This window comes from Rhinolophus sinicus, linkage group LG07 (genome assembly GCF_036562045.2).
Source record: "Rhinolophus sinicus isolate RSC01 linkage group LG07, ASM3656204v1, whole genome shotgun sequence".
Classification (NCBI taxonomy): domain Eukaryota; kingdom Metazoa; phylum Chordata; class Mammalia; order Chiroptera; family Rhinolophidae; genus Rhinolophus; species Rhinolophus sinicus.
Genome location: NC_133757.1, coordinates 23,553,571 through 23,580,365, shown reverse-complemented (window position 1 = coordinate 23,580,365; position 26,795 = coordinate 23,553,571). Strand labels below are relative to the sequence as shown.

Sequence of the window (26,795 nt, the reverse complement as noted above, 5' to 3'; positions counted from 1 at the left end):
GGCATGAGGAATATATAGTATAGCATGTGCTTAAGAGTGTAGATTATGAAGGCAGTATCTGGGTATAGATCCTATCTTTGCCACCTACTGGCTGTGTGATTATAGACAAGTTACTAAAACTCTGTATGCCTCAGTTTCTTTATGTTGATTTCTCCAAAGTGTCTCTCTATTCCTACTCTTTTATTCTCCCCACATCCTGTTACTGCACAGAAAACAATGCTCAATCTGTGTATGCAGAGGTCTGGGCCTGGGATGGGCATGGAGAATGAACTGATGTGGTCAAATACCTATGTATCAGGGGTTAATATACCCTTTGTTTAATACGACCCAAAAAGTCCATAAGGCAGATATTCTTGTCCCCATTTTACAGATGAAGAAACTTAGGCACAGTGGGTTCAAGGGATGTGTCCAAAGTCCCATATAACCAGTACGTTTTAGGTCTGAGAAAGGTGGTGTCTACCTCAGGATTACCTGACTCTATTTTTCACTTTTGGGGTGCTGCTCTCTCTGTGTTGGGGTTGGTGAGAACTTATCCCCTTCTGTAGTGTGCATTGTTCTATGAGATGGCCTAGTAAGGGTGCATGAGGTGGGGAGAAGGTGTTGCCTCCAGACATATTTAGTAACCACTACAGAGGGGAGGGTTTGCGAGGGGAGAGGATGTAAGGAGAGGGGAGAGGCCAGAGTTGATACTAAAGTTACCCAGAGAACAATGGACCTTAATTTATCATCTCATCGACAACACACACACACACACACACACACACACATAAAATCTGCCCTAGTCCAGACCACCCAGCCTCCACCTCTCACATTCATCCTCTCTTCTCTATCTCCCTTGGGCTTTTTTTGGTTTGTTTTAAGACCCACTTCTCTTGCTGAGACTGTTTTCCCAGTCTCTGCTATTCTCTCTACCTCCAGGCCCACTGTCCACACCTCTAGAGTGGTCTTTCCCCTCCAAATCAGATCTCTTCTCGTCCCTGCTTAAAATCCTTCGATGGTACCCCATGGCCTAAAGGAGTAAATCAAAACTCCTTAGCAAAAGTGTTCCTTGATCTAGGCCATGCCCACCTCCCAACCTTATTTCCCTTGCCTCACCCCCTTTTGGCCTCAAAGAATCCTTTACAGTTCCCCAACTAGGTGGGTTGTTGCCCCCTCCCCATGCTTTTGCTCCTGGTTTCCTTCTGCCTAGGACTATGTTACCCAGCTGTCCCCTGCACTTAGTGCACATCAATCATCTTGCAAGACCCCACCCCCTTTATGAAGCATTCTCTGACTTCCCCCATTTGTGTTTCCCTGTATCCCAGTCACCCTTCCAGCCCAGAACTTGACACTTTGCAGAGTTCCTTGGTTTATAGCTCTCTTTGCCACCAGGTAATATCCTCCTTGAAAGCAGAGCCAGTGTCTGATTTACCTCTGTAAGCCCAGTGTCCATCCCAGAGCTGACCCAGGTTTATTGACTGACTGGTGCCCTGGGAACTGGCCCAGCTTGCTTGCTGTCTTCCCAATTTCCTCAGCCCAACAGATTCTGATCTAGGTATCAGTTTCATTCTGTCTCCTTGCAGAAGTAGGAATTGACTGGACTGCCCATTTCCTTCCTGGAGGTCTTTCCCCCCTCCCTCCTCCTCTAGTCCAGCTCTGTGGCTGGACAAGGCAAGAGGGGGAGGGAAGAAGGGGAAAGGAAAACAGAGTGTGTGTCCATTGCCCCAGAAGTCCCAAAGGTTGGAAAATTTCGGGGCATTTGTCCTCCCAGGGGCTGCCTGACAGGTAGGGATGCTTTCAGCTCCTCACCATGGGTGGGTCCCACAGGCACAGAGGCCTCCTTCAGCCAGGTTGGGTCTCAGCCTTCAGCCCGGCATCCTGGGGGAGCCAGAGCACAGGGGCTGGAAATGAGTGAGACCAGGGAGGGGGCGCTCCCACCCTTGTCCACGCAGAGACGTCATCAGACCAGACAGGAGATGTTCGCATTCACCCTGGCTCCTTCCTTTGCCTCCATATTTCCATTTTGCATTCCTCTCTGCTTCTCTTCTGCACCGCCCCCGCCCTCTTCCCCGCTTTCTCCTCTCTTTTCCTTTTCTCCTCCCCAGTCTCAGGCCCGGGCAGCCCAGTGTGGGGCCTGGCCCCTAGAGCCAGCGGAATCTGCGTCGCGCTTCTCTGTCACCGCTGGGAGGAGGTTCAGGAAATGCGCCCTCCACTGGCACCCGGTCGCGGTTCTCGCTGCGTTACTTTTTTTCTCGCAGCTTTTTCTGGGCGCGCCCCCAGGTGCTGGGAACTTGCAGAGGGTGGGGGGTGGGTTCTCCGAGGCCCTGCAAAAGAGGGGGCTTTGGTGGGGAGGAAGGCGCTGGTGTGTGGGGGGGTCTGTGCTAAGGTGGCCGAAGCCCTCCCTTCCGCTCTCCGCCTGCCGTAGCTCCCGGGCAGGAAGTCCCAGGTACCCAATTGGCTCCCAAGAGAGAGCTTCGCGCCTTTTATCTACTCATCCCCGTCCCCAGCCACGGATCCAGAATGACACCCACACACAAACACCATTCCTTACAGGAGCACGTACTACTCCTGTGCGCCCCGCGCCCTGGAACTTCTACTCGGAGTCGGGTTCTGCGCCCGATCCAGCCTAGAGCCCCCAGGACGCAGGCTTCGCTCCCGCCAGGGCCCCCGAGTCTGCGGCCCTTGTGCACGAGCCCTGGCCGCCGCCGGGCGCGCTTTCACTGCTGAGCCTCGCAGGGGAGTTTTTGTAGATAAACAAAGCGTTTGCTCTTTTGGTTTTCTTTTCTTTATTCTTTTGTCTCCTCCTTAATCTCCCTCCTCGCTCTTCTTTCTTCTCTAACTTCTCTAACCCCTCCTCATTTTTCCTTTCTTTTCGTTCCCTTTTCTTTCCCACTCTCTCTGCCTCTCTTCTCTCCATCTTTTCCCGTATCTCCCTCTTCTATTTTGGCCCCTTCTCTGCCTCTGGGTCCCTCTCTTTTTGGGGGGGTCTCCCTTCCAGGGTCCTTCGCTGTCCCGTTGTGCCATCTCCCTACATCATTTTTTCCTGACTCCTCCGCCTCTTTCTCACTTTTTCGTTCTCCCGGCGGCCTCAGTCTGGCGGGCTCGGTCCGGCTCCCCCGCCGCCTCCGCCGCTGCAGTGATTTATTCGCCTCACCCGGCAGAATCAGGTGCTGAACCGAGCCCCGGAACAGATTTCTCCCAGAAAGGGTTTTGTGAACTAAACGATGCTAATTATAGGGTGAGGGAAGCGCCTCTCGAGGAGGGGAGGCGGGCCGGGCCGAGCACGCGGGTCGAGGGGAGAGGTCGGGGCCCGGCCTCCCCTGAACCTCTTGTCCCGGCTTTCGCTTTTCCCTGGGAACTTTCCCGTCTGAGTTAACTATTAACCGCTGGCGAGAGGCAATTTTCTTCGGAATTTCAGCGATTTCCTTTTCGCTGTGGAGGCAGATTAACATGCAAATTGTGAGATGCTCGGCTTGAGTCTGCGCGCGGGCCAGGATGCCTCTTCCCCTCCAAACAGTGTCCTTTGCGACGGCGGAAAACTACTGCACCGCCCCCACCCCCGTGCGGGCGCAGGAAGCCGTGACCCAGCCAGTGCCCGGCGGGTGCCCGGAGTGAAGGTGGAAAAAGCCGAGCGCCAGTGCTTGGGGGCGGGGTTGAGAGGAGCCTAACCCGGGCCAGCCAGGGGGACCTCAGACTCTTGGCCGGGCACGGCCACCGAGGAGCCTGCGACCAATACAGCCTGGTCCCTAGTTGGAGCCCCGCACGACGCTCGTCGAGGCGCTGGCAAACTCGGGAGAAAGTCTTTGCCGCCTGCAGAATCCCCAGACTGTCTCTCACTTCCTCCTTCTTCGCCACTGCCGGGCACCCCCAAAACACAAGCACACACATCCTGCTCTGGCTTTTGATCACTGCAAACTTTGTCAAACTTGAGCCGCTGGGCACAAAGTCGACGCCTTTCCCCCTTTCCCTCTCTTGCCCGCCCGCTCTTCCAGGAGCAGGACCGGAGGGGGTTCTCAGCCTTTGAACCTGGGCCCTCAGGGGACAGTTTCCGAAAATCTGGGCCTCGGCTTGCTGGGACGTTAGCCCCCCGCGGTCCGCCTTGCTACTGGTCACCGCGGAAGGCGCTAATGGTTGCAGCGGCGAGGCTTGGCAGGGCCCTGACCGACAGCCCTGCTACTGCCCAGGCCAGGCCTTCCTAGGGCGTCCGTCGCGACCCCTCACTATTGCGTGGGGCCGTGCTGGGCTCAAGCCCGAGTTCGGGGCTGCCATCCCTTCGCCCAGCCGACCTCTATGCGTTCTCAATTTTTCTAGCTGATTTCCCCCAGTCCTCGCCCGGGGTTAGCTTTCTCCCCGCTCGCCTCTCCCGCTCTGTCTCTGGCGGGGCTGCTTCCGTCTCTCTGTGTCTCTCTTTGTCTCTCTGTCTCTGTCTCTCTTGTTTGTTTCAACGCGCGGACACTGATTGCGCCTTATGAAGTTCTAACTGGTTTTGTGTCAGGAAGATCTTTCTCGCTGCTACCCAGCCTGGCGTGACGGATTAAACATCAACTAGTTAAATAAAAATTAATATCAACTGCCTCCTAACTTCTAATGTCATGTTGTTTATAACTAATGAACTGATTAGGGGATAAACACATCATAGAGACATTCGGCTCTCCTGCCTGGGCTCAGCCGCCGCCCAGTGCCCACTTCCCAGCAAGGCCTGCCCCGCTGCCAGGCCAGGAGGGTGGGGGCTGAAGGCTGGCAGCCCCCTGGGGTTTTACTTCTCTGCCTGCCTTGGTCTATTTCCCTCTTTCTTTCTCTTCCCCCTCCTCTGTACATTTCCTTTTCTCCCTCTCTTTTTCCCTTTTTTCCTTCTTTCTTCCTTCTGTCTTCCTTCCTTCCTTTCACTCTTTTCTGTCCTCTGCTTCTCACACTGTCCCTGGTTGTCCCCCCAACCCTGTCTCCCCTAGTCTGGTACCCCAAAATCCCAAAACCCCAATCTCTATGGGAGTCTCTACCTCTCTTCCCGCTCCTTCCCCCTCATTTGGGTTCATTCCTCCCCAGCACAAAGTGTAATGATTAAAAGTATCCTTGTGACTGGGATTTCACCTGCTACCAAGCGGGAGGCTGCAACCTCTCCCTCAGCACCTTGTGAAGGGTTGACATCTCCCCAGCTATTTAGGAGAAAGGGGAGGAAGCTAGAATAAGTGGGGTTGGGTTTTCTATTTCTCTTCTATTAAATCTGGAAGCGTAGGGAAAAAATAAAACTGATTTTTAAAACTTTCACCTTTTCTCTTGTCCCAGAAGCAATTAACACAGGTTCAAGTGCTAAATTTAATTTTCAAGGAAAGAAAAACTGCTCTGGTGGGCTTCCTCCAGGAGCTTCGGAGCCCTCTCCACACATACCCACCACACCCGCCAGGCCCAGCCTGAACTCAGCAGTCTCCTGCAAGGCCCTTTTCCTAAAGATACTTAAACCAAATCACAACTGTCATCCTGACAACAATATGGCAGGAAAGCAAGTAATCACAGACCTAGGTCCGGTGATTTTTTTTTCACCCTAAGAAGCCACAACGTTTAAACTTGGTTTGCCCTAGACCGCAGGGTCTGACAAGACAATAACAACAGAAAAAGCTTTTAAAACCAATTTAGCACACGTGAAAATGTAATTCTAATGAAGAATCAATAGGCTGGCGGATCATTTTTCCTGGGACTCCTTGGAGAACCTGAGAGAGACTTTCAATCAATGGGGCGGGCAATGAGCAAAAGGGCCCGAGAGACAGTGTGGGACAAGGTGAGGGCTGAAGACAAAGAGACGCAGAGCCTGAGGAAGGAGGCTGGAGGGAGGCTGAGGTATGGCGCTGAGCCCTGCGACTGGCATCACTTTGCAGGCTTCTGGAGTCCCCAAGGCTCTAAGAGTACCAGAGCCAAGAGCTAAGAAAGCTCTTTCCTCCTCTTGGTCCCTCTGGTATGCGACAGGCTGCTTAGCACAATGGCCTCAGCTGCCTTCCCCTGAGCCTAGGCCTCAGCCCTGGCACTGCCCCAACCCTGGGCCCTGTGTTCAGGTAACTGTGACGAGCTGGCTCAGGAGCAGGCAGGGACACTGAGCTGAGTGTGTGTGACCCCAGTTCAAAACACTTGGTTCCCCAGTGAGTGCCTCTCTGCTATGTGTGTCAGGAACTTTGGGTCTCAGTTCCTGCCTCTGAGCAAGAGTAACGAATGTGTCTGTGGTCACACTTCACATTTTATAAATCACTTCCACACAAGTTATCTTGTGAGAAACCTGTGAGAAGGGCAAGGATTATTACCACTACTTTAGAGAAGAGGTAACAAAGGCACAAAGAGCTCTGCAGTGAAGGTGTGACTCAGCGGGGTGGTGGCCCTTGTGTGTGACTGGGTGTGGTTCTGAGTAGGTGACAGAAAGGCTAACTATGTGTGTGAACATCACACGTGTATGCAGTGGAAGAACCACATGAGAGTGCTTTTAAGTTTTGTGCTCCTAAATTGGAAAATCACTGATTTAAAAAAGGTGGGGGAACTGGCAAAGTCTGATGTTTTAAATCACAAATAGTTGGAGAGGTGATAATTTGGCCATGATTTGCCTGAAACGGTAGAAATTCATGTGCCTGTAGGAAGATTTTAAAAATTTAAGGTGGGGAACTATGACATAGGTTTTGCCTCTGGGCTCCTGTGCCCCTCCAGCTTCCTGTCCCTAGTTGTACAATCTTTCTAGAAGAACTTCAGCATAAGTGGATGGGCCTTCCAATGAAGAACTCCAGTTCCTAGCCTAAGTGGACTCAGGGGGCCCCACGGACCTGGGCTCTGCTCCTTGCCTTGGTGCCTTTCTGCCTGGGGCCTGGAGGTGCGTGTATACAACATGGAGATGGGGCCAGCCACAGCCCCCTGTCTGCACACTGGGGCACTTTCCTTGACAGCCTCTCAGTGTTACTCAGCACATGTGAGCAAAGCTGTGTGAAAATGGAAGGCCTAGGGCAAGTGGTAGGGAGTATAAAGTAGGACAGTGAGAAGGGGGTCCGTGGGGGGGGTAGAAGTGGGAGCAATAGCGCTTGAGAGGTATGTGTGTGTAACAAGTAGGAGTACAAGAGGGTGCATGTGAGAAAGTGGTGTGTATTAGAGGTTTGAGGGAGAATTTGTGACAAAGTGGTGAGAGGTGTAAATTCCAGATTGAAAGAACATGATGTGGGCAAGGCTAAGGGGAAACTTGGATCAGGGATGAAAGAGCAGGAGTGTACTTAGGGTGAGAACCTGAGGGTCCCAGAAACGGGGTGAGAGGACCAGAATATTGTGAAATGGTGTGTCTCAAGCAGGTGGTCACCTGAGTGCGGCGGGAGTTAGCAGGGGTCTGGTTATTCTCGCTTGTAGGACCCTTAAGGCAAGGGAGCCAGGACTTTTCATTTTATTCTGAGTTTTTAAAAAATCCAGAACAAAAGAGCTTCGGAGGGATTTAGTGAGCACTTCGGCAATGTATTCGTGAGAGGGCCCTCCAAGGAGCAAATGTGTGGACCAAGAAAGTTGGGTGCATGGGTAGGGATCTTGGAACCTGACGCTGAGACCCACGTGTGTGTGGCAGGTTGTGGAGCTTGATGGTGGGGAAAGTAGGATGGGGCGAGTGCTGTGAGTCGCGGGGAAGGGGAGCCACACAAAGTTGGGGACTGCATGAGAATGAAGGCGTCCCTGTAAGCGAGGCCGTAGACTGACGGGGAGCGTGTGACAGTGAAGAAGAGGGGGTGGGGTAAGAGGGTGTGCTGTCGTCTAGGCTCGGGATTCGGTCTTTTGATGCCTCTGGCAGCGCGGGTGTCGCTTGCCTGCGGCTGGCTTGGGGCCTGGGGGCGTGTGCATGCGTGTGCGCCGGCGGAGAGCCCGGGGCTCCCCCGCGCGTGGCTGTGCCGCCGCGCAACCGGCTGTGTGAGCGCGGGCGCGAGCGGAGCGCACAGCCGGCGGAGCGGGCAGCCTGGGTTATCTGAGCCTCTCGGTCTTGGGTGGCTGCGCCCAGATCTCCCGGCGGCCGCGGCAAAAGCGAGACGCGCTGTCCCGCCACAGAGGAGCGGAGAAGCGAGACCCAGGCCCACACGGCAACCGAGGGGGAGCAGAGTATGGAACAGCGCGCGGGCCGGGCAGGTGAGCGCGGGGAGTGACACAGGCAAGAGGGATGGCTGAGAAGGATGGGGACGACCAAGCTGAGGGCGGACTCCACTCCTTGCTTGCCTGGTGGGGCCCTTGTAACCACTGGGGACTGGGCTCTGGGGCCTCTTCCCACCGCTGGGGCCTCCTGGGCTTTCCCTCACAATGTCCTCTAAATCTACTAAAAACTTTCCACCCAGAAAACGTAAGTTTTACAACTTCTCTTGGTCTCTTTGCAGAATCTGGCCTCTCCTTTCTGTTGTTCATTTAAGACTTTGTCTTTCCACTTTCACTCAGGCTTGAGAGTCCCAAAGGCATGATGTTCATACACATAGTTTGTATAAGTATTTTGCACAACTTCCTCCAAGTTGGGTGCACTGGGAAGGCTTTAGTTTCTAGTGGAAATGACATGTGGGTGTGTGTACATGTGTGCTAGTGGGTGGGGACATGCTGTGTGCACGTGTGAGAATCTTGTGTATTTAAGTAGAAGCCAAAGTGTAAGTGCTAGTATAGATATATATGCCTAATATATGTGTTGTGAGGGCTCTGCCCCCAAAATAAACAACTCAAGGGAGGCCTGGGACACAGGGAGGGATGGTAGGCCCCAGGGGACCCAATTGGGGACCCAAAAAGCTAAGGGAGTGGAGGGCTGCAATCTCTCTTTTCCCCTTCCTTCCGTTCTCCTACAGGCCTGCCAACTCAACCTGCCTGCCCACTAGATGCCCCAGAGTAGTGCAGGGTTGGGGGGCTAGGGATCCAAATTTAGTTTTGGATTGGTGCGGAAGGAGAGGGTTGGATCAGGTTTCCAATAGTTTACAAATAATTTCAGAGGTCAAGGACTAAGTCTAGGCCCTTTTCGCATCACTCCTCCTTTCCCCCCCCAAATCTCCTTCCTCCTCTCCCTCTCCCTCCTCCACCCCTCACCAACTCAGGTTCTAATTCTTTCAGCTGATAATCCAGTTTCCACCCTCAGCACTGCCCTTCCTCTAGTTTCTTGGCCCAGTCCCTGGACCACCTCCATTCCCCCTTGGGGGCCTTGTCCCCGCTGGGGGATCCGGAGCCCCAGGAGTGTCAACTGTGGCCTCCTGGGCTTTTAGGGCTCTGGGCCACCCCTCCGCACCAGAGGTTTAAGTAGGGAGATCAATAGCAAACAGTTGTAATGATCTAATTAATTATGGCAAAATTAAAAGCGAGTACAAAATCAATCTCTGATGGTGTTGAAGATGGAATTCAATTGAGAGCCCATCTGTGCACCCCCTCGACCGTATAAATATGCAGCCCAAGGACAGACCTAATGGCTGGGCCTTCCTGGGAACCTCTCTCCCCCTTTCTTCCTCTCCAGCATAGGGCTTCTCTCTCCCTCTGTCTGAATCTATTTTGCCTCGTGCTGCCTCCTGCCCCCACCCCTCTTTCTTTCCCTGCCCTGTCTGCTGACGCTCCCTACATTCCCACTTTCCATTTTCCCGCAGGGAGGGTGGCTCTCCCTGCCTTGCAGGCCTGAGGTACGTGGACCTGGTTCCCAGTCCAGGCAAGTCTCCCAGAAGATGCAGTTAGGCCCCCTCCCCAGCACCGCGGGAAGGAGAAGGCAGAGCGTTGGGGGGCATCCTTGACCGCCTGTCAGGGCTCTTATCCCAAGTTTCCAGGCGCTCAGGACACTCCAGACCAGACCAGAGCGCTCACCGGTAGCGGCTGTCCCAGTGCAAGCTGCAGAGCAGCCGGGAAGACTAGCTGCGTACCGCACTCCCTTCCCCTTCCCCTTCCCCCCGGTTTTTGCAGGTTCGGAGATCGCACTCCAGCCAGTCGCGGTTTGGGGAAGGGTGGGGAGGAGCTGCGGAACTGGGAAGGAGGCAGGGCTGTTTCTATCAGAAGGAAATCACTGTTACCTTCGAAACAGCCCCACCGAGCTCTGCAGCCTCCGAGCGGCCTTTGCTCTTTCTTTCTCTTCACCGCCCCCTCCCGCTCTTCTGCCCTCACCTCCACCTTATACGCGTCTGGCCAGTGCACGGCTTGGGGGTCAGGGGGGCCCGTCCTCAGAGGTCCCCGGCGCCCCTTTTGGCCCCGTACGGCTAGTTCAAAATGACAATGACACACAAGAGCCAGCGAGCGTGCCTGGAATATTCCCGAGCGCAACCGCAGCAGCCGGGTTTGCGAAGGATACGGGTTTTATTTAGTGCCGCTGAGCCTTTTCGGGAGCAGCGAAAACCAGCAGGAAAAAGCGAGGGAAAGAGGAGGGAGAGAGAATCGGCAACTAGTGTCAATTGTGGTCTTTGGCTATCGCCGCGTATATCCCCAGAACCATAAAAACAAGACCTTTATTTGATGTCCTCCCTTTTACTCCTCTGGCCTGTCCCAGCTGGCTTTCAGGATCCCTGTCGCTGGTCCCCTGCCTCTCCCTCCTGGGACCGTGGGCCCATTCCCTGGCTCACACTGAGTTCCCAGGGTTCTTTCTGCCCTAGGAGACCCCTCCCACTCCCTGGTCCTGCCGAAGGGCCCGCAGAGCCTGGGGGAGACACAGCCTGACGCCTCCCCCCCTCTTTTGCCAGGCCTCCTCACCCCATTATTAATTGCTGTGTTGACCTGCAGGATTGATTGGTGGCCCCGCTGGAAGAGGCTGCAGAGGCCTTGGCCTCCGAGCAGCCTCAGCTGAGGGCAGAGGGAGGAGGGGGAGGTGCTGGATATGGTCCTGAGCTCCCACCTCAGCCCTGCCTGGGACACAGCTGTTTGCCTAGACACGCTTCTCCAACCCCCACTCTCCACAAACACACCTTTTACACACTCTTACAGCACTCAAACACACACTCCCATGATCCCCTCACCAAGAGACGGTCAGCCCCCAAGGAGACACAACTGAAATTCTTAATTGATTTAGAAATTGAAAGAGGCTTCCTCCCTCCATTAGTCAGTTTCTTCAATATATTCGTTAGCCGCGGGTCTAGACCTCCCCGCTGGTTAAGAGGTGGCAAGCGGGTACTGGGATCCGAGCTTTTTTCTGTTTGAGATTTACTTTGCATCTCTCCCCCCCCCCCCCCCCCGTCCCTCAGGAACAGTTACCAAAAGTTAAGAAAAATTCCTGGATGCGGGTAACCCTTAAAGTGTCAAACCAAAACACTTTTTCCAGAAAGAGCCACTGCCCTGATTCCGGAGGGATTCAGTTCAGCCCTTTTGTCTCAAGTTCGGGGGTGGACGGCTATGGACCGCGAGGGTGAAGGGCGGAGGCTCGCAGCCACCGGGGCAGAGGTCTAATCCGACAGCGAAGGCCCTCCCCTTCCCAACCCTCCCCTTCCCAACTCTCCCCCGCCTAACTAACCCGGCGCGCGCACACAAGCGCGCACACAGACTAACCCACACACTTACAAGGACCCCGCAGCCACAGCGACACCCCCTGCCCCGACCCCAGGCCCGCGGGCCAGGAACCCCAGCGGGAGTGAGCTCCCGGGATGTCCCGCTCCAGGCTGGAGTGGGCGGAGGCGGCAGGAGTAGACCGACCTCGCCGGGTCCTCCAGATCCCTGTTCTCCTTGGTTCTCTTCCTGTCTCATCAGTCCCCCTCTCCCCCGTTTCCCTTTCTCCCCTCCGCTCTGGTCCTTTGTCTGCTGCCACTTCACGGAGCCGATCAGCCCGTCCCCGCCTGGGCGGCCCTGCGCTTCTCTTCCCTGGGTTTCTGGCGGGTCTCCCCTGCCTTACCCGCTCCCGGCTCTGGCGCGTTCTCCGCCTGCTCCTCACAACCGCACAGCTGATGGAAGAGGAGGAAGGGAGGGCAGGCTGCGCGGATGGATCCGAGAATGGATTTGGTGCTTGCTTGCAACTCCCGGACAACTCAGCCCGCCGGGCTTCTCCCGCCCCTCTCCAACTGTTCTTTCGCGCTGCGGAGCCGAGCTCCCTCGCCTGGATTCGGCCCCTTCCTTTCCTTGTACATTGGCTGTGGCTATTTCGCTCCCCCTGGTCTGCCTGGCAGACCAAATTTGGAGTTGCGCTCCCCCTTCTAGCACTCCGTTCCCTCTTGGCTGCCACTTGCGACCGCCTGCCCCTTCCTCCGCAGCCCCCTTCGTCGCGGTGGCAGTGGCGGGTAGCGCCGGGGACATCCAGGGCCCACCGGCACTGTCTCCCTCCACCAAAGCCAGGTCAGGCTGCTGGCTCAGGGCCTGGCTGAATAGAGGGTTAATCATTACTTCACCACGGACGCTAAACCTCACTCAGACTCTCTCACCCTGGCTTGGAGAGGAAGGGAAGGGACTTTTGGCCGGGTGGGGACCTCGGCATCGCCCAAACTTGCCTCTGCAGGCCTTCCAGAGACAGGTGCCTACTCCATTCGCTCAGCACCCCATTCACGTCCTTTTCTTCTTCACGCCTCTCCTCCCTACCACGCCTCCCCTTGGTCAGGCCTCTCCCCACTGTCTCATCTCTGCTCTGGCTTTGGCAGGTTGACTGCAGGTCCTGGGAAGACCAACTTTCTTTGTTTGGAACCGGACTGGACGGGATTTCCTTCCCCACGTCTCCGCCAACGGGCCAGCTCCTCCCGACGGTTTTGGCAGACTGGCCCAAAGGGGACCGCGCCTGAGGCCACAATTAACCCGGCTGTTGGGGGGAGGGGAGAATTTAACTGATCCTCTAGCAGCTGCGCTGTTGCAGTGGGGAGAGGGTGCAGGAAGAAGTGGTAATGAAGGAGTGGCAGGAAAGATAGAGAGCGGAGTGATAAACATGGATGGGGTGTGGTATAGTTAGTGGAAAGAAAAAATTCCTGAAGAAGAGGAACACAGGAAGGAAGGCGGTGAGGAATCCTCTAGTTACCTTTATAGGATAGAAGTTGGATGGAAAATACCATCCCCTGCCTTCCCTAAGCGCCCCGATCCCTCCCTTCCCTATCAGTGGAAGGTTAAGAGTTCAGAAAGCTAGGCACCTATTCTTTCATTTACTATGGAAATGTTTGATTTGCAAAATGCTTTCCTAGTGGCTAGCTCCACGGATAGGCAAGACAGGTGTAATTATCCCTATTTTGCAGGCGAAAAAACTGAGGCTCAAAGAGGCAGAGACTGTGCAGGTGGTGGCAGCTGATCCTTCCCGTGGGCTGTGGGGTGAGTGGTCCCTTTAGCTGTACAGAGGTCCATGAGTGTCGGAGGGGAGGCACAGCCAGTGTCCAGGTTTGACCAGGGCCTCACGGGCCTCTTGCCCCACCCCTTAGCTTGTTCTCTGTTGGACAGAGCCCTCCATTCCTACCCTATAGACCTGATGACCCGTTTCCTCCTGGCTTAACTATTTTTTCGGCTCCTCAGTCGGGTGACCCACCGGCGGCAGCCACCTGGCAGGCCCGTGCCGCTAAGAGGCCGCTTTGGTGGCCAAGTGACTAGCATTGTCGTTTCCCCTCAAAAGGGCTGCGAAGGGTCGGGCGTGTCGCTTGGACCTCTAGTGCGGAGAAGCCGGTTAAAGGGGGAGGGGCAGGGGAGGATAAAGGCGCAGCACGTGCGCGGGGCCGCCACAGGACCAACAGACCGAGCGGGCGGGGCCAGCCCAGAGTCAGGCCCCCTGGGCTTCTCTCGGGGAGCCCAAATATTAGGAACAAAAGCGGGAAAAGAAGAGTACAAGCAGGAGGGAGGGAGTGAGCAAGGGAGGGAGCGAGGAAGCAGAAATTAGGGGGTCTTAGATAAAAAAAAAAAAGGAAAGTAGCTTTAGGGGGAATGTGCCGTGGAGTGTGAAATTGCAGCCCATGGTGCTCCATATTGTACCAGAAGCTCTTCCAAAAAAAAAAAAAAAAAAAACCATCCTCCAACGTGACCAGAGGGCTAGGAAGGGGGAGGGGCAGGGAGAGAATGGGGAGGAGGAGGGGACAAGGCCAGGCGGGAGCTGGTCCGGCGGAGCTGGAGAGGGGGCCGGGTGCGTGCGCCCGCTGCCTGGGATCTGATCTCCGAGTGTGCTTCCCGGCGTGTGCCAGGACCCTGGGGGCAAGTGGGCCGCGGCCGTCCCGGATTGGATTATTAGACGAACTTTTTATTTCCTTCCTTTTTTCTTTTCTTTTTCTTCTTCTTCTTTTTTTTGGGGGGGGGTGGTGGTGGTGGTGGTGACTTCCAAAACTGGGAATAATTCAGGAAAGGAGCTCGGCTGCGGAGCATCTGCACTGCGCTACCCTCCTTCATTTCTGTTTCCCTTCCCTTCGGACTAGTTTTTCCCCCCTCGGTTCTAAACAGCTTTCCCCCCCCCCCCCGCCCTGAACTTTAATGCGTTTAATTTGGTCCGCGCTGTGGGGAGCATTTCCTAGGGAGATACATTTAATTTCGGAATTTCTAATCCCCTCCCTGAGAGCCCAGGCCCTAGCTCCCCTCGCCGTTCCCGGGAGGTGTCAGGAGTAGGAGGAGGAAGGCAGGCCCAGGCCACCCGGGCGGGGCGCAGCTGGGGGGCTCTCGAGTCCTCCTCCCCCCCGCTAGGGCCCCCGCGGCCCAGCCGCTTTCCCGAACAGCTCGAGGTCGGGCGCCTGGACTTGAGGTCAGGGCCCTGCCTGCCGAGGGGAGGCAACCACGCCTCTGCCTTTCCTTGCCGGGGCAGAAAGCCCTGGGCCAGGGACAGGGAAACCGGAAAATGAACAGAAGAGTCGCGAAAGGAGCGGGTGCAATTGGGGACAGCGACAGGGTTTACACATGCACTTCGCTTCATGCACAATGTTCCTAGAAACGCATTTTGGAGTTTGGGGTGCTAGTCGCGCTTTGTTTTGGCTTGGGGGCCTGTGCATGTGTACATTGTGGGGGAGGAGAGAGGATCTCAACGGAGACCACCGCCTCCTACACCCGGGGAGAGTAGGTTCCAGACAACCGGAGACTCAGGCGGGTCGCAGCTCCACTAGAGGAAGGAGGCAAGGGCGGGGGCGCCGGGCGCCAGGCAAGACTGGCAGGGAAGGGAGCGGAGAAGGCAAAGAAACGGAGATCCACAAGGAAGATTTATTGGGCAGATCAGATGCACAGAGGCGGCTAATGAAGCAAATCCCGAGATGGGTATCAGAGCAACTCCCCAAAAGTTTATTTGCCTTTAAATTTCCGCAGGGAGGCGGGCGCCTTGTTTGAAGTGTAAATGCCCCTAGGTTGGGGGGTGGAAGGGCCGCTTTGAAAACACCAGAGAGAAAAGGTTCATTTAGAGGCAGACGGGAAAAGCAACCAACCCTGACAGGTTGGAGCCGGGGTTGTGTTTGGGGTTGGGTTGTTTTCTTTCTTTCTCTTTCTTTTCCTTTTTCCTCTTCTTTCTTCTTCCCTTTTTTCCTTCTTGCTTTTTTCTCCTCTACCAGGCTCTATAGAAGAAGAAAGGAGAGAACAGGAAATGGAGCATCACAGGGAGAGGACAGTGCCTAAAGAGAAATCTGTAGGCCAGCCCTTCAGCCTGGAGCCTTAGGAGAAGGCAGAGCCTTGGCTGAAAGGTTTCTAATCCCCAGGGAGCAGGTTTCTAGACCTACGAATCTGCTGGAGCTGAGGAAGCTGCCAGGGGCTGACTTGGGGGGAAGGTGAGAGTCCAGCTAGTGCAGTGCTGAGGGAGGTTCCTAGGAGGGGGTAGTTTTAGAATCTTAGAACTATCATGGAGCGAGTCTTCACTTCTCATGGGGTACATGTGAAGGACAGGTGTGTGAGTATAACTTCCAGCATACTTTGGGCATTAAGTTCCCGTCTTTGCAAAAGGTTAAGATGCCTCTTTTCAAATGCCTGTGGTCTGCATCCACACTTCATCATATGTGTAATACAGAGAAGTGTCCAGCTGGTTCTAGAAAAATCTGTGAGTCTATGTGAGGAGGGGGTTCTGCCCACAGTCTTGCTTCTCCAATAGTTCAGACTCCCCAAAACTTAACTTCCTGGACCAACACAGGGAGAGGTGGGGCAAAGGGTTCCTTGAGTTCTGAGCTCCTTTCAGTAAGGACCCTTCCTCGATACTTTCCCCCCACCCCAATTCTGGGTTAATTACCTCCCAGAAGGAAGCCCAAGGCTGTACCAGCTAATACCACCTGAGAGCCCTTTACTTCCAGGCCTGGGAGCCTTTCCCTTTGGGCTGTGGGAACTCTGTTTTCCTTTTTCACTTGCCACACGAAGTGAGTGCGTGTTCGTGGGGTTGTGAGGCCAAAGCAAACCCGGGAGCGCCATCTGCAGGTCTCCAGAGGAAGAGACTGACCTTCGAGGCTGGACCCTGCGCCTTCAACCTCCTGCCCAAGGGAACCAGCTTGGCCGCCAAGGGAAGTGGGTGGGGGTAGGGGTTGCGAGAGAGGGGTAAGGCAGAAAGGGGTTTTTCCTCCCAGAAGGTACCCCGCAGGTGGGTTAAGCGGATCCGGCTCAGGAGGATCCAGGAAGTAGGGCAAATGCTAGGATCCCAGCAGAACCGGCCCCCTAAGGAGTGGGAGGCTCAGAACCCAGTTGGGCTGAGCCTGGTGCTAGCTCCGCCCGAGGATTAAGGGCGGCAAGAAAACCCGGGTGTTGGAGACCCAGTAGGAGTCTCCTTCTGGCTGAGTCGGGCGGGTGCGGCCTCCATCCTAGCTACCACCTGGGCTCCAGCCAGCGGGACAGCGACGCGAGTCCGAGGCGCTTCCGCGGGCGCCAGGGTCTGTTGGCAGGGGCCGGAAGCGCCTCGAGTCCGGGAGGCAGGAGCGCAGCGCGGGCTTCCCTGAGCCGCCCTTTCGTAGACCTAGAGAAGCAGGGGGAGGGGACGAAGGAGGGAGAGAGAGTTAAAACATCAGCTGAAGTGCCAAGATGATTTATGAGACGAGGGAAAATATTTCATAAAGATCTCCCGGATATTCTGTACTTAACCGGTTAGGAGACAAAGGGCTTCTCCTGCCTGGTGCGTGCAAGCGGACCCGAGCGAGAGAGGGAGCGAGTGCGGACAAGGGCTGCGGAGGCTGGGCCAGCGGCTCCGGCAGGAGCGGGGCCGGGCCGAGCGCGCTGCGCCCCCTGCGCTAGCTCCGGAGCCGCGGAGCTGGTGGGGGCGGCTCTCAGCCTCGTTCGAAGCGTCTTCTCCCCAGCCGGGGAGAGCCAGCCTTGGTCTCTCGCGTTCTCTGCCGCCAGCGACCAGCCGTTCTGCACTGTCTCCCTCCCCAAGCTCTCCTCTTCGGCCACCCCAGGGTCCAGGAGCCAAGTCCCCGGGCTCTCCCACTGTCCGTTGGGTCCCACTGAGGCAGGTGGGTCCTCGCCTTAGGTCTCCAGCTCGATTCTAAAGCGAGCGTTCTGGGCTGCCCAGACCCCTAGGGGTAAGGGGACGAGGGAAGCCCTACACTTAGCCTCGCGTGGGACAGGACAGGACTAACTGCCGGGCACTTTGCCCCGGAATGAGAATTGGGGGGTGCGTGGGTGTAGAGGTACCTCAGGAAGGAAAGGCGAAAGGGAAGGACCAGAGAGAGGAAGGAAAAACCAGGAAGGAACGGAAGGGAACTCAGAGAGGAGACTAGGGGGGTTAAGACTGGGAATGTGGACTCGGCTCGCTGCGGCGTGGCCCACACGGGCACTGGCCGGTGGATGGCAGGGCTCGGTGAGTAGGGACTGCGAGCCAGGCTTCCGAGCGCGGTGCGCTGCGCGGCCCTCCGTCGTTGCCTGAATATTCATTAGACTGGCAGCTCTTTATCCTTATCTAACGTTTATCTTATCGGCGAGTTTCGTTTCTCAGTGTAGTTTTAATCCCGGGCTCCCCTTCCCCCTCCCCCTGGCCCGCTCCCCTCCCTCCCTCTTCCTTCGCTCGTTGCTCCCTCCTCCCTCCCGTTTCCCCCTCCCTCCCCTCCCCTCGCCGGCACCGGAGTGACAGGCGCGGGGCCCTCCTCGCCGAAGCTCGGGGCTCCGGCACTGGCGAATCACAGAGTGGTGGAATCTATTGCCTTTGTCTGACAAGTCATCCATCTCCCAGCGCGGGGAGGAGGAGGGGGTCTGGAGGGGGCTTTGCAGCTTTTAGAGAGACACACACCGGGAGCCGAGGCTCCAGTCTCCGGCCGAGTCTTCTCGCAGCCGCAACCCACCTGGGGCCAGCCCAGTACTGCCGGCGCCGCTCGGCTCCCTCCCTCCCTCCCGGCCCTTCGGCCGCGGCAGAGTGCGCCTGCCTTTTCCGGGGGCGGGGGCCCAGCTTGCGCTCTCCCCTCCCGAAGGCGCCCGCTCGGACAACCCAAGGATTGCTACTTCTCTGCCAACTTCGCCAACTCACCCGCACTTGGAGCGGCCCGGCTCCCAGCCCGGCGCCCTCGGGCCGCCCCAGCGCCTCGTCCTCTCCGACCGCTGCCTCTCGGATGACCAGGTTCCAGGGGAACTGAGCGAGCCGCCTCCCCCTCCCAGCCTCAGCCCTGGCCGCAGTGGCCGCCAGCGCCATGCGCCCCCAGATTCCCCCCGCCCGACCCGCCGCCTCTGGGCCGTTCTGCTGACCGCCCAGCCCAGAGCCCAGACGGTGGGAAGTTGCGGCGGCTGCGGTTGCAAACTCCGGCGGGTCCCGGAGGAGTCCTCGCGGGGAGCGCAGCGCGGCGCCCTCAACCCCTGTGCGCCCCGCGGCAGCCGGGCACCTGCTCACCCCCCCATCGTCCCTCCCTTTTCTCCTCAAGTCCTGAAGTTGAGTTTGAGAGGCGACACGGCGGCGGCGGCCGCGCTGCTCCCGCTCCTCTGCCTCCCCATGGATATGCACTGCAAAGCAGACCCCTTCTCCGCGATGCACCGTGAGTACCGGCGCCCGGCTCTTGTCCCAGCTAGGGGCTCCCTGTCCCAACCCCGTCCCGTCCTGCCGCGGCCCTGGCCCCCTGTGCTCAGGTCCCATCTTGGAGGCCACGTTGGCTTCTCCCAGTTCCCCCTTTCCTTCTTCCTCTTTCCCTCATTTCCCAGTTGTTTCTAAAGCCTCCAGTTTCTCTCTCTTCCGCCTTCTATCACCCATACTTCTGCAACCTACCTTCCTACCTTCCCTGGTGCCCATCACTTGCCTGCCTTCCTTCCACCTGCTCCTTCTTAAGTCTTGGATCCACAGCACCCCCACCCAGGCTCCAGCCACCCTACTCCCTGGTCACTCTCTTGCCTTGGGCAGGGGAACTAATGCGCTGGCATTTTTCAGGGTTTTGCTTGTGTTGTGTTTTCTCTATCTTGTCTCTCTTCCCACCCCCTTTCTGTTTGCCTCCTCCTGCTCCCTCTCCTCCCTACCTTTCTGGAACTTAGAGTGTGGTTGTCCAGGAGCAGACTCCCAGCATTAAGCACCCTCAGTGTCAGAACAGTCAAGCAGAAGAGTGTGGGGGGTGGGGTGCCCCCTTCTGACCCTCAGCTCCCAGCATCTCTGTGCCCTGCCAGCCCAGCCAAGGCTTCTTGTAGGCTGGTTTGCAATACTTCTGTCCTCTTTTTCCCCCCTATCTCCCTTTCCTCTCCTTCCCCTTTTCTCCTCCTTGAGTTGGGAGTCTGAGATTGGCAGGATGTAGCAGTCCTCTTTTTCCCCCTCTCCCCAGGAGGTGCTCTAAAAACAAAGAGGGGTTCCAAGGAAAAATCGAAGTCAGTGAGAGATGGAGTAGAGGAGACTTCCAGGCGGCCCCTGGGCAGAGCAAGGCTCTGCTTCTAGTTCTGGAGGCTCTTTGCCCACCTCCCACTCCCTGGTCAGGACCGTTTAGCCAGCGACCTGGCCAGCGGGTAGGCAAAAAGGGAGCAAGTGAGGGGGTGGGGGTGGGGGGAGAACAAAAGGAAGGCAAATGCCAAAGCTGGGGAGAAAGGACAGAGAAATCAAAACAAGAGAAAGGAAATAGAAAACAGAAAGGATGTGACAGAAAAAGAAGAGGGGAGAAAATAAATGAAAAAATAAGAAAAGAGGGAATTATTTTGATGAAATTTGAATGTATCTAATTCATATCATATGTCTTTAGCTTGGAAAACAATTCAGAGATTTTTTTTCCAGGCTTTTAGAAAGATAAATAGATTCTAAATAAAAACCATCTCCTCCTCTGTAGATTAATAATTAAAGATAATTTGTAACTTTTCACAGGGAAACTTTTTAGACCTGGCTTGGATCTGTGCTTCGGACAAAAGAGCCGAGGAGAGAGCTGAATTTTCCTCTAAGCATACATTTAGCGTTACAGGGAGGATCTTTAAAAAATACTCCTGGGATAAAACATATTTTCCTAAATAATATCCAAGCACGGGAAATCCGAGCCAGGGGCCTCGGGCTGCCGCGAGTCTCCCCGAGCAGAGCCAGGAATCCAGGCTTCTTTTCGGAGGTAGTGGAACCGGGTCCACACGCCGTCTTCGCCTTGCCCGCCGGCCTCCCGGCCCGGCTGCCTCTGCTCTCGCACTCCTCTCTGGCCGATTCCGTTGGGGACCTGCCGAATCCCGGCCGCCCACTGGGTGCCACTTTGAAACCTAAAGAGGACCAAGGCTAGCGGAAGGTGGTCGGAGGAAGGGAGAGACCACGGCGTTGGCGGCGAACGAGCAGGCAAGTCGCCGCTGCCGGAGTCGGCGCCCGCGGCAGTGGCGCATTCCAGGCCCGACTCTGCGCCGGCTCCGGTCCCCAGTCCTGGACTCCTGTCGTGCCCCCTTCTACTCCTACCCCTTAGATTGGGTACGAGAGGCCGGGCCCGGAGCCCGGGGAAGCTGAATTATTCATCTTTAATCTGCCCGCAGCTGCCGCCTTTTCATACCGGTAACGCGAGTTCTCCCGGGGCCTAAATTATTGATGGTCCGGGTTTGGAGGGCGGGGAGGGGTGAGGAGTGGGGCTAGAGGTAGGGAGACTAGCGGAGATGGGGGTTAAAATAAGAGATTCCGGCCTTCACCAGCCTCCAGATCTGACGCTTCTCCCCAGGGATTTCTACCGCCCTTACTCTCCTTCCCCCCAGAAGGGGACGGAAAAGAATTGAGCGGGACGCAGATGTCCCCGCTTTCTCCGAAAGTCGCCTGAGGCTAGTAGGGCAGGGGCGGCAGGTTGCCGGCTCGGTCCGGCCCAACTCGGCCGCTAGAAGTCTCTGAGCTTGGATTGCTCAGTAACTGCGGCTGCGGGTTGATCGCTCTGAGTGCAGGATTTCTAGACTGCTTTAGGCCAGAGAGAATGGGGCACCGGGCAGCGCTCTCAGGCCTGGCATCCGGTAACCACCTGGGCTCCGAGGTGGAAAGCCGGAGCTGGAGTCGGGTTGGAGACCCAGCGCCCTCCTCTTGGCCAGGCGAGCAAACGCCCTGGCTGTGCAGTGTCCTGAGCGGCTGCCGAGATCTAAGAGGTCGGAGGGACGAGAGCTGGTTTGGGCTGGCTGCACAGGATGCTCCGTGAGCCCTCAACTCGCCTGGGCGACCTGTACCAGGCGACCTGGGCGAGGCGGTGGGCCCCGAGCCTGGCGCGGCGCAGCGCAGCAGACGGGCGAGCCAAAGCAGCCTGCGTTCTCTGGCTGCTACGCGCGACGCGCTGCTCAGCTCTGCCTCCCTGCCAGAGCGTTGCCAACTCAGGGCCCCTACCTCTTCAGTCTTCCCTCCTCCACCTAGCTTTCTCTGAACTTTAGACGTTAGGGAGGCGAGAAGAGGAATATGGACCCTCCAAGTACCTGAAGATGGAAAACATAAAGGAAAGGAAAATTCGATAAAAAAACAGAACAAAATAAAAACACAGGGAAAGAGGGAAAACTCCAATCCGATTAAAAATAAATACAAGGAAGAAGGTAGGGTGTCAAAGGGGAATGTCAGGGACTTAGAGATGTCCCTCTGTGTGCTGGGAGGCTTTATGTACGGAGTCGCCCAGACCCCCCAAAATTATCTGCCTCCAAGCACGCCACCCCGCACGCACCGACGACTCCCTCTAGCGTGCGGCGCAGGCGGGATCCCGCTCCGTGCAGGTTCCGTCCTCTGCCTGGCCCTTCCTTTTCTCTCCTACATTCTTTCTTGCTGGCATTCATTCCCCCTTTGCTGTTTCCCCCCTTTCTCCCCTATTTTCTCTTGCCCTGCGTTTCCATTCTCTCCCTCCCTTTCTCCCTTGCGTCGCCACGTTCTTTCCCAGCCTTCCATTTAGCTTCCGCGCTTCCGCGCTTCCGCGTCTCTACCCGCCCGCAGGTCCAATCCCCAATCCTCCGCGTTGTGGTCTGCGGGCCACGGTTCTCCCGCGGCTCCGAGAACATGCCCCTCCGCCCTGCCTGCTTCCTTCGCACGTCCTGGGCCGCGGACCCTGACTAATGGCTCGTCCCTGCTGTGTGTGGGGTGTTGTGTGTTTTTTCTTGTCTCTCCCCAGCAGGGCACGGGGGTGTGAACCAGCTCGGGGGGGTGTTTGTGAACGGCCGGCCCCTGCCCGACGTGGTGAGACAGCGCATCGTGGAGCTGGCCCACCAGGGTGTGCGGCCCTGTGACATTTCTCGGCAGTTGCGGGTCAGCCACGGCTGTGTCAGCAAAATCCTGGGCAGGTGAGGGCCTCTAGCTGCCCCTGGGAGACGCCCTGCCTCCTTCCCCCCGCCGGCTCTGGGTCTCCAGCCCCAGGACTTGGCTAAGAGTCGAGGATGCCAGCGGGAGAGGGAGATGCCTGACCCTGAGGTATCTGGAGAGCTGCTCCTTTTTAGGGCGCTCAGGTGGTGACCGAGGCCCTGGGAGCCAGGGTGGAGCAGGGTCATACAGCGCTTTCCCAGCTCTAGAGTCCTCACGGGGAGGCAGCTTGATTTCGGTCTTCAGAAAAGAAGGGACACCTCTTCTAGCAGAGTTAATGCAGAGTGAGGGAGGGGTTGGAGGAATAGTGTGAGGCGCGCACGGGTCTCCAAGAGCAGAAAAATCAGCAGTGGGTAGATGGAAGGAGGGTTTTGGTTCTCATAGGGGCTCTGCACTCAATGGGAAAGGGCTGGAGGTGGTGCCTCAGCCCTTGTCCGCCTGGAGGCCTGGAAACGCTGTTCCTCCTGCTCTTCCCAAATGAAAGATCGGGCTTTCACTCCCAGGGGCGCCTATTCCAGCGTGTGTGCTGGCAGCCCCTGGCATGACCGCCTTCCTGGAGGGAGTGTCCTTCTCACCCTCCCCTTCATCCTGTAATGCGCCCTTGCCCTAGCCAAGCGCCCTCTGGAAGCCCGCTCAGCCACGCTGGACCTTTTTCCTCTGCGTGGTTGCCTCAGGCGGGAGAGTGGCTCAGCGGCTCCGGAGCCTGCACCCCCCTGCCCCTGCCATGGTCGCTTCTCCCTGACTCCGCGGGCCTTCCCGGGGCAGGTACTACGAGACTGGAAGCATCAAGCCCGGAGTGATTGGCGGCTCCAAGCCCAAAGTGGCAACGCCCAAAGTGGTGGACAAGATTGCTGAATACAAGCGACAGAACCCAACTATGTTTGCTTGGGAGATCCGCGACCGGCTCCTGGCTGAGGGCATCTGCGACAATGACACCGTGCCCAGCGTTTCTTCTATCAACAGGTGAGCAAGCCACCCCTGGCTATAGGGTGGGACTCCAGCTTTCAGTTCCTGCCCACTAGGGCACCCCAGCACCTGATATTAGAATCTTGGTTCTTTCTTCAGCCTCTGCCCTTCCTCCCCAACTTCCAGCTCTAAAGTCTTTGGGGTAGGGAAAGGGCACCTGGGAGGCAGGCAGGCAGGCAGGCAGACAGACAGACAGACAGACAGACAGGGCTGTCTCCAGCTTAGGGCTGGGTATTCCCTGCCAGGCTTCTCCCGCCGGAGTACTGGAAATGAATCCAAGTGTTTGTGGTAATTAAGACTCCAAGATTACGCGCCTTGGTATCTAGAGACAATCACAGCCCACAGCCGAAGCCTTTAAAATGACCAGTGTCTATTCATCGCCTCCAAACAGACTTCCCTTTCTAAAGGCATGCTGCCTTCCCCAGGGGCAGCTGCCTGTACTGGCTCCCCCACCCTCCCTGCCAACTCCCACAAAGCTTGCCTCCCCGGAGCCCAGACCTTGCTAGCCAGCTCCGCACAAATTTCCGGCCTGCAAGCAGGAATATCTAGGCCTGCAGAGCAAATGCCAACCACCAGCCAGCAACTGGCAGGGACTAGAGGGGCTGGACAAGGAGAGGGATGCCAGGCAGGGAGGGAGAACTCTGGACTCTGAGGCTGAACTTTAGGAGATGCCTCTAACTACCTGGGTCCTTATGTCCAAGCCTAAGTGTGCACTGATGACAAGCTCAGGCACATGGGGATAACACAGGCTGGAGTCAGCTCAACATATAATAGCAGAAGATCATTAGTATCCCACTCCCCAAGCCATTCCAAAATGCCCCCAGGGAGAACACATTTACACATTCCATGTACATACACCTGGCCAGTGTGCAAATGTATCTGTCTATCTGTGGTGGGTATAGCACACATAAGCAGCAGTTGGATGCAGGAACCCAGGATAGTTTTACCATCGCAGAACTGTACAGCCTGACATCAGCAGAGACTCTGTACAAGTTCCAGATAACCTTGGCCAGCCTTTCAACCCCTGCCCCCCATTTTAAGGCAAATCCCCAAATGAGATGAGGGTTAAGGGTTTCATACCCTTGTTATTCTTTGCATTCTTCATGGGCTCATTATCAGGACAACTAATAATTCAGATGGTGCTTTTTTCTGAACCTGGCATCACGTATCAAGGTGGTTTTTTTTTTTTAATATTTTGCAAATGATATGGAATTATCCCAAATCATCCTGAAAACAGCAGGTAAAATTAGCTGGTAGAATGTACCTTGGCTAAAGAAGATTCCCTCTGCCACTCTCGTGCTGTAACGTACTGCGACGCGACCCCAGAAATTATCCCGGTGTGTGCCATCTGTATTAAAATGGTTATTCAGTTATGAACAGGGTAACATAATACTGATCAGCTAATTATACACCCTCCGAAAACCCTCCAGCTCCCTGGGCCTGGCTCAGCTAGGTATTGAAAGCATAGCAGTTTGACATTCATACACCTTCCAAAGGAGCTGGAGAAAGAAAGACACTGGGTGGTTTGGGGGGGGGGGTAATGAGTCTTTTGCATTTTAAAGCCAGAAGAGGCGGCTGGGGAAGCTTTGGGGCTGAAGCTGGAGTGGCGGTTAGGGAAGGAAAGGGGACAAAGCATTGTTTTCTGAGCCTTCCAGAGATTTATCCTCTTGGCTGGCTATTGGTTCTGGGAATGAGTTGGAACTGGGGTCTTGGGAGGTGAACAGCCCTGCTGAGGAGCAGTGGTGCTGAGACTGGGTGCTGACGTTCTGGCGAACATGCCGTTGTTCATGATAGAATTTGCTTTGGAGGAACCCATGACATGTGTGGTTAAGGTGGTTTGCCCTCTTGATGGGCGGAGGATCGGAGTAATCAAGGCAGCTGTGGTGGCAGCACCCCTTGCCTCCCTCTCCCCTGCATATACTCCTCACTGGCTGAGATGGTTTTGGCTTAGGTAAAAGTTTGGGGATTCTCTAATCCTGAAAAGCCATGGAGAGCAGGGGACAGGTGACCCCAGGATCAAGCTCCAGAGGCCTTGAAGTGCATCTGTTAGAATTGGGAGAAAGTACAGAAGTGAGTCTCAGGTGAAATGAGAGTGGGAGAAAGAATGGCCTTAGCTTGACATCTCCAACAGCTGCAGAATCTGGTCAGCGTGGAGCCCTATCACCTGAGGGGCAAGGAGACTGAAATAGCCATCTGTGGGCAGGTGTGGCTGTAGATGGAGAAAGTGGGAAGAGAGGAATGGGGAAGCCACTGACAGCATGTGCAGGCAGCCCTAGGTCCAAAGGTAGGCGTCCCAGCTTGCTTTGACAACAAGGAGAAGTCAGCGTATTCTCAATTTTGCTTTGGGAGAGAATCCTACCGTGGTTCATATTTTGGAAAGAATTCTTGGGGCTTCCCAGTGTGCTGCTGAGTCGGGGCTGGAGGGATGCACCTGGGCCTGATGCCCTTAGCTTCCTCCCTGTAGGGGGAAGGGTTATCCGAGGTGTGTTGTTTCCCCCTAAAGCCTAACAAAGGCGGGTGTTTCTGCTGGTGCTTATGATGTCAGAAAGTTTGTGAAATCTCACTCTCTGTGGGAAGAGCCTGGAGATTTTCCCTGTGCAGAAAGTGCGATGCATTGGAACGGGTGGTTCTTGAGATGAGAGCTTGACTATTGGTGAGCTGCCCACGTGTGTCGGGGACTTCATAACTGTTATGAGTGAGGGTGTGCATGTGCCGGTGGTTGGCAAGAAAGGAAGTCCACACATGCTCGCCCACCTGAGCCAAATTGTAAGGTTTTTCATCCTTTCTTCCTCAAAACAGATGCTGTCGCCGCACTTGAAATATGCTGTTATATTTATAAACTAAACTGCTTTTCATGCTTTAAAAATGGGTTTGGCTTTCTCTGATCCTGTCACGATAAAGGTTTGGACAGCCAACCCACATTCTCTATTGGCAATTCCTCATAGAAATACCTCTGTGAGCCAAAGGAGTAGGTCAGGGAGACCTCCCACCCCACCCCCACCCTCAGAGACCACTGTCAAAAATCCAGAGGTTTGACTGGATTGCATAGTCTATGGAATTTATGTGAATCATTCTCAACATTGGGTGACTGATCGCTGAGCATGGGGTTGCCAGTTCTTCAGCTTGTACACTGTTGTAGAGGGCAGGTGTTTATAAACAGGTGATTTGAGATTGAAACCTGCTGTGGGAAATGGCCTGCAGGGGGGAAGAGATGGAGGGAGATCCATGCTACTGAATGGGGGAAAGTCACCTAGTTACATCCCAGAGCAATTGACTAGGCAGGAAAGATTTCCTGATTATATGCCAAAGTCTCTGGTTTAGCTGTTGCTCTGAGAACAAGAGAATACAGTTCCTTGAAAGAACAGGCACAAACTCCAGAAAGAGTCTAGGGTTA

General features: G+C 55.8%; 1 protein-coding gene and 3 long non-coding RNA genes across 14 annotated transcripts in view; 1 reads left to right on the top strand and 3 right to left on the bottom strand.

The window, feature by feature from the left end:
- LOC141572907 (uncharacterized) overlaps positions 1–12,505 on the bottom strand; it is a 53,672-nt gene extending 41,167 nt beyond the window's left edge. The window contains exon 1 of the long non-coding RNA XR_012498458.1: positions 11,783–12,505. This is a non-coding gene — a long non-coding RNA (uncharacterized LOC141572907). The remainder of the gene's footprint in view (positions 1–11,782) is intronic.
- Positions 289–4,891, bottom strand: LOC109443951 (uncharacterized). The gene is made up of 2 exons (XR_002136761.2): positions 3,047–4,891; positions 289–2,303 (listed from the first exon to the last, which is right to left on the bottom strand). It is a non-coding gene; the product is annotated as an uncharacterized LOC109443951 (long non-coding RNA).
- Positions 7,765–26,795, top strand: part of PAX2 (paired box 2) — an 88,583-nt gene continuing 69,552 nt past the window's right edge. For 2 of the 11 annotated variants that reach the window (XM_019724919.2, XM_074339177.1), the window contains exons 1-5: positions 7,765–8,097; positions 13,098–13,170; positions 18,183–18,737; positions 22,251–22,419; positions 23,201–23,398. In XM_019724919.2, coding sequence (XP_019580478.1) covers positions 18,695–18,737; positions 22,251–22,419; positions 23,201–23,398 — 410 coding nt within the window. In that variant the 5' untranslated portion in view covers positions 7,765–8,097; positions 13,098–13,170; positions 18,183–18,694. Of the gene's footprint in view, positions 8,098–13,097; positions 13,171–16,876; positions 17,579–18,182; positions 18,738–22,250; positions 22,420–23,200; positions 23,399–26,795 lie in introns of those variants that run through there. The other 9 variants (XM_074339180.1, XM_074339181.1, XM_074339185.1 and 6 more) reach the window with 8 other exon arrangements.
- On the bottom strand, positions 14,135–18,347 carry LOC141572908 (uncharacterized). The gene is made up of 2 exons (XR_012498459.1): positions 18,239–18,347; positions 14,135–16,738 (listed from the first exon to the last, which is right to left on the bottom strand). It is a non-coding gene; the product is annotated as an uncharacterized LOC141572908 (long non-coding RNA).